Source organism: Panulirus ornatus, chromosome 28, assembly GCF_036320965.1.
Source record: "Panulirus ornatus isolate Po-2019 chromosome 28, ASM3632096v1, whole genome shotgun sequence".
Classification (NCBI taxonomy): domain Eukaryota; kingdom Metazoa; phylum Arthropoda; class Malacostraca; order Decapoda; family Palinuridae; genus Panulirus; species Panulirus ornatus.
The window spans coordinates 6,135,650-6,142,500 of NC_092251.1; the positions used below are offsets into that span (position 1 = coordinate 6,135,650).

Sequence of the window (6,851 nt, forward strand, 5' to 3'; positions counted from 1 at the left end):
TGCGGACATGGGTAGTGTGGCCCATCTATTCATTATCGACCATTATCTGAACACGGATAGTGTGACCCAACTATGCATCACTGGCCAATGCAGCTGCGGTCAAGGACAGTGTGGCCCACCTATCTACCGCCGACCAGTTCAACTTTGGCCAAGGACATTATGGTCAACCTTTGCATCGTCGGCCATGAACCCTGCAGTGTGACTGGCGTATACCATAAACTCCAATTTGATTAACTAATTTTGTATTTTCATTATACTTTTCGACCGAAGAAAGGTGAGATTATTTGACATGTTTCTTTACACTTACAGCGAGGATGGTGTACGTATGGACTAAAGTGATACACGTGTACACATGAATGGACGTGTGAACTGTGATATACGAACATGGAACGGTAGGTGAAAGTTTAGAAAGTTATATTACAGCAAAGAAAGATTAAGATATGGGGCCTCGCGTGTATAAAACTACTAAAACTCCCTATACCCTTACAGTACAGATAGGTGATTAATTACAAATAGAGGAGTGAGAGGGGGGGTGGGGAAAATATTATTGATTATTGTCCTTGAGAGTTGAAAGTATGCATTAGATTTTAGGTTCAGTATTAGACAATCTGTTATACTGTATCATTTATCTTCTACTGATAAAGTCGCCTGTCTGTCACCTGTCAGGTGGGTCGCTGCTATTACCTAATAGTTCATGAAATAAGGAAATTTCCGGAAACTATTGATCATTTTAAAGTCCCTAGGGCTGATAATTTTAAAAACGTGGATTTTGTAATGAATTTCTTGTTAGATGGAAGGCCTTCTGTTACTTTTTCAATATGGAAAAGGTAAGTTCCCAGTCCAATGACAATGATGTCAGGAAAAACTATATTATGTCTGATATGTGCTTTTTGAATTAATATTTGTTGGTCACATTTATGTTCCTTGTATACAGTGTTATTCCGAGTAAAGTTGACAATTGGTATTATCAAAAAGGGATATCCTGTATGGACATTAGTATTTGTTATCGAACGCCTTGGAGTTTAAATTTAATGAAATACGATCGGCTGCGCTCATTTCTTTAACCTTATTTATTCTTTATGAAAGTTTTATGGCAAATTCATGTCAATAGTGAGAAATAAAAAAATATAAGTAAGTACTTGAAACCCGAAAATTATCGATTGATAAACTTTTTTTTTGATAATCACAACTTCGGGTTATACAACGCAAAATTGATTCGTTATGTTCAGTTTCCTTCCATTGTGGGGAATTTTGTGACATAGCGACTGGAAATCAAAAAAAGCTTTCTAACCATCACCTGGAAGTATGGCTTCTTGCTCATGTCTGGCCACTGAAGGTGAACGCCCACGTAAAAAGGAGAATGTCATGATATTCAACAAGTTGAATCCTGTGATCCAACCTAACCGTCACGTTCCCACAGCTGTTTCCCAACTTGCCATTCTCTCACCATTTTATTAGGAACTAAAAGTGATACTTGGAGATGCCTTCTCCATAGGTATGAGGATTCAATGAATGAAACTGATATTAGTACGTTGGAATTCTTTCATTCACTACCATTGAATACCACAAAAAAAACTTTTTTCAATGAATAAAGCAAGGGGAAAGAAATTGCTTTCGTACCTAATTTGTATGGAATGATCATCAAAATGTTCATGGTTAGTGACATCCTAAATTGTTCCAGGAAATGGAGAGATAAAGCAAAATTAACGTACTATAAGTATATTGTAATACCAACCTAATGTGTATTCTTATAAAGTTAGATTAATTCTACAGACAATGTTCTGCACAATATTTTAAGGTAGATACGATAAAAAGTCTTTAGAATATAGATTAGTTTCTTAAAAGTAAGTAATTATATATGAATGAGAGGAATGAGAAATAAGAGAATGGTTGGAAGTGTTGGCAGGCCTGTCAATACTACAAGTTAGAGCTGGACGCCGTGGTGCAACTGTTTTCCCAATCCCCACACCCGTTTCCTCTATTTACTTGTCTCAACTCGTTTTATTCATGGCCTTTTTCGTGGCTGACAGCACCACTGGCCCTTAAAGTGGTACACTATGTAGTGCCCGCAGTGGACATCAGAAGGTAAGCGTGTATCCGCCAGCAGTGTAGTTGTGTCAAGATTTATCATCAAGGACGCGCCATTACAATAATAATGCCTCGCCATCATTCTAGAGGCACTAGAAATAACACGTGAAGTGTAAGCGAAATCTGATACAAATTCACCAGATGGTTGAGGTATTGATGTGATCTGTTTTAACCTTACAGGAGCTAGAGTTTTAGTGATGGACAATAGGTATGTGTATGGTGCATGCATATTTTTTGTTGCCGGTTGCAAAGAGGGACAAAATTCCATAAGAATTTGTTTATGTAACCACATTTATCTTTTGCGACGGATTGGTCACTGGGAGAAAAGAGAACTCATTAATGGCAATAGGGCAGACGTCAAAAAAAAAAAAAATTCTACGTATCGTTAGCTTCGAGGCTGCGGAATAGTGATTAATTTACACGTAGTCAACCAAACTAGAATGAATGAGTAATATTAATGCATTCAGTCTTGGCCGTTCATTTCTTTCATTTGTATCAAACGCTGTAAAGAATGTTAGTTTTAGGTTAGCTTTGTCCCTATAGTGAAGGTCAGGTTCCTCATACGAATCTAGTTTAGCCTGGCATTACTTCTATCTTTGGATATGGATTGACATTGTTGTGCAATACTAAATTGATTTTTAGATTAATGTTTAGAGAATACACAAGCAATTGCAGGGCCTGTGTTTGAGCCTTGTGATTCATAGGACTATATTAAACAAGAGAATAGTAGTGAGGGTTATGCATATCAGAAAATGTTATTGGGTATTATTTCCATTTCACACATCCAGCGATTTATAGGTTTGGTTGAAATTGTTTTTGATGTCTTTTGAATGATTCTGCCCTTTATTTCTATCAGAAACCACTATTTTTTTTGTAATTTCTCCCATCTATAACCCTGGTTCGCAGGTGAATGTGTGAAACGGTAGTTTTACTATGTACTGGGCTGATTTATATAAAATTAGGTTAGAGTATGGATATGTGTATTTCAGTGATAGAGAGTGATAAGAATTGTACCAAAGGATTCCTTACACTGTATAGCTGAGTGGGTTTGTACCTGTAGTCCTCCTATAAATTGATGTTCCTTTGAAATGGACGGGGCTTGGAATTAGAGGGAAATAGTTGGTTAAAACTAATTCATACCAAGTGTTTCATAGTGTAAGGAAAGTTTAGTTACACTCACATCAATTTCTATTAGCTAGATCAAGAGAAATGCCTATAATGGCCCAAAGTAATTTCATTGTTCCTAGCAAATGACCATGCCAAGGATAGGTCACAGAAAATTCATCTGGCACTTTCTTTAGCTTCTGTGTTGATAATTGGTAATTTACCTGTTATTAGATTGTTTAGGCCCTATAGTTATATTTATTTATAGATCTGTTTTAGGATGCTTATATTCTGGTTGTTCTGTTTTGACTGAAGAGGTACCATTTGATTCCTTTGAGAGTATGCAGATTGTGAAATTTTAGTAATAGCATCTCATACTTTAACAATTTTAAGTTCTTGCAAAGAGTGCAGGACAGACATAAAATAGTAAATTTCAGGTTTGCTCTTGTGAATCTGGTTTAGCTTCGCATCACTCTTTGGATATCGAGTGATATGGTTCTGCAATACCAGCATAGTGTTTAGAGAATACACTATCTTTGAAATTGTTTACCAGCGGTGAAGTGCATAAAGAAATTGATTGAGATTCCGTAGATGCTTGTAGACCCAACTTTTCATGAAAGAAAGGTCGTGTGAAGTAGTGTTTTGAGAATAGGGTGTTGTAATTTTACCAATATAGTTGGTATCTGTGGATTGAACATTATTTTGCCAATTATTCAGCATGGATAGGTTAAACATTATTTTACTGACCATCCCTTTTGTGCCAGAAGTCTGCATACAATGATGCTTCATGCGTTAATTCTTACCCAAGCTGACCCACATTGGCAGATATACTACCAGCACTACAAAGGACAGTTGCCGCTTAGACCAGGGTGTCACATAGGCCAATTTGTACAGGGTACAATCCAGGCCAATTGTTATCCTAACTCGCCCTCATCACATTGGCCATCACCTCAAATGCTAGAATATGAATAGAGCAATCCAGGCCTTTACTCAATCTAACTCAACATTCACCCCCACCACACAGGCCTGTAACTAAAAGGAGCTACTCAGGCTAATGCTAACTCTAGCCCAGCCACTGCATACCTTCAGTCCGACCCCTAGCCTCACCACGCAGGCCAAATTATAAAAGGAATAATCCAGGGCAGTGTACACACTAATCCAATTTAGCCTCATTCAGCATGACCCTCAACTTCTCCCCACAGGTTAATGTACATATTAAGCACACCCAAATCTATTGTAGCTTCTCTTTCAACCTGACTTTCAGCTTCACACACAAGCCAGTGTGTAAAGGGAGCAATCCAGGCCAATGTTCATCCTAATGTAATTAGACCTTTAACCCGACAGCCTCACTTGACCTAATGTGTAAAAGGAGCAATTTAGGGTAATGCTTACCCAATTCTGACTTATCCTTGAACCTCACCATGCAGATCAGTGCATAAAGGAAGCATTTCAGGCAAGTGTACATCCCACTGTAATGCAACCCCACCCTTGACTTCATCTTCAAACTCACCACACAAGCCAATGTGTAATGAAGCAACCCATACCAATATTAAAGGGAGTGATCTGGGTCAATGCCTAGCCTAGCATATCCATACCTGACCACACTTACTCTCAACCTCATCACAGACCAGTTTATAAAGAGAGCAGTTTAAGCCATTGTTTATTATAATGTATCCTCACCTCAACCTCAGCTTTACCACATAGGCCAGTGTGTAAAGGGAGCAATCCAGGCCAGTGCTTATCCAATAGTGATAGAACCTAACCATCACAAGCCAATGTGTAAACGGAAGAGTCCAGGCCATTGCTCACTCTAACCCAACTTAACCTTACCCTCAACATAACCACATAGCTTGTGTTTTTAAGTCATACTTAAAGGGGCCTGCCCTTCTGTTTTCAACCTTAAGACAATTTTTTTCCTTAAAACTGTTTATACAGATATTTTTGGGATGTAGTGTCTTAATGCATACATCATATTACAAGTACTGTACTGCATAAGATAGCATTTATAGTTATATAGAAGGGCTGACAGGAAGGAAAAGGTCATGGACCTTAAAGAAAAGTGATTGATGAATTATGCTAAAAGCTAAAGGAAATTTTATAGGACTGAAATAGTATGTCTGAGTTATGCATTGTTTTATAGGCTTAAGGTATTTCTCTCTGTATTCGGTAGAATTTTTTACATAATTTTTTGATCGATATGTGAAGTAGGTAACAATATATTCCATGGTAATGCTGTCTTTTGAATGAATTATACTGTTTTATTTTTATTACATGTGATTTTTGGTTTTAGGAAAGATGTCTGTAGCATAAGTGAAGCATCAGTTTAAAGGAAGAGGTTTTCAGGTAGTTGTTGTTATAGTTATTGTTATAATGCAGGTACTGTACCAGTAGTGTGATGATGTGCATTTTGTTTTCCTTACCCTCTTTTTTCAGACTCGAGAAAATTAATGGGATAATATGCCTACTTTGTAGTGTGTGAAAGGAAATGAATAGAAATGTACCTTAAATATTATGTTATAGGATTTAAGAAATAGTTCTAGTTTCTAGTTAAGATTGATCACATAACCCATGTACACTACTAATGATGGAAACTTTCGTATGCATATATGTGTGTGTGTGTGTTTGTATGTGCACATTTTATTTTTGGATAATCAGATGAAAATAAGGTGTGTATATATATATATATATATATATATATATATATATATATATATATATATATATATATATATAATGATTGGTTCTCAGTGAATGTAGGTTTGCGGCAGGGGTGTGTGATGTCTCCATGGTTGTTTTATTTGTTTATGGATGGGGTTGTTAGGGAGGTGAATGCAAGAGTTTTGGAAAGAGGGGCAAGTATGAAGTCTGTTGTGGATGAGAGAGCTTGGGAAGTGAGTTAGTTGTTGTTCGCTGATGATACAGCGTTGATGACTGATTCATGTGAGAAACTGCAGAAGCTAGTGACTGAGTTTGGTAAAGTGTGTGAAAGAAGAAAGTTAAGAGTAAATGTGAATAAGAGCAAGGTTATTAGGTACAGTAGGGTTGAGGGTCAAGTCAGTTGGGAGGTAAGTTTGTATGGAGAAAAACTGGAGGAAGTAAAGTGTTTTAGATATCTGGGAGTGGATCTGGCAGCGGATGGAACCATGGAAGCGGAAGTGGATCATAGTGTGGGGGAGGGGGCAAAAATCTGGTGAAGAATGTGTGGAAGTCGAGAACATTATCTCGGAAAGCAAAAATGGGTATGTTTGAAGGAATAGTGGTTCTAACAATGTTGTATGGTTGCGAGGCGTGGGCTATGGATAGAGTGGTGCGCAGGAGGATGGATGTGGTGGAAATGAGATGTTTGAGGACAATGTGTGGTGTGAGGTGGTTTGATCGAGTAAGTAACGTAAGGGTAAGAGAGATGTGTGGAAATAAAAAGAGCGTGGTTGAGAGAGCAGAAGAGGGTGTTTTGAAATGGTTTGGGCACATGGAGAGAATGAGTGAGGAAAGATTGACCAAGAGGATATATGTGTCGGAGGTGGAGGGAACGAGGAGAAGAGGGAGACCAAATTGGAGGTGGAAAGATGGAGTGAAGAAGATTTTGTGTGATCGGGGCCTGAACATGCAGGAGGGTGAAAGGAGGGCAGGGAATAGAGTGAATTGGAGCGATGTGGTAT

General features: G+C 37.9%; 1 protein-coding gene across 3 annotated transcripts in view; it reads left to right on the top strand.

Moving 5' to 3' along the window:
* Nucleotides 1-6,851, top strand: part of LOC139757791 (uncharacterized) — a 64,652-nt gene that overhangs the window by 23,011 nt on the left and 34,790 nt on the right. The window contains exon 4 of one of the 3 annotated variants that reach the window (XM_071678604.1): nucleotides 310-392. In XM_071678604.1, coding sequence (XP_071534705.1) covers nucleotides 353-392 — 40 coding nt within the window. In that variant the 5' untranslated portion in view covers nucleotides 310-352. Of the gene's footprint in view, nucleotides 1-309; nucleotides 393-1,902; nucleotides 2,086-6,851 lie in introns of those variants that run through there. The other 2 variants (XM_071678606.1, XM_071678605.1) reach the window with 2 other exon arrangements.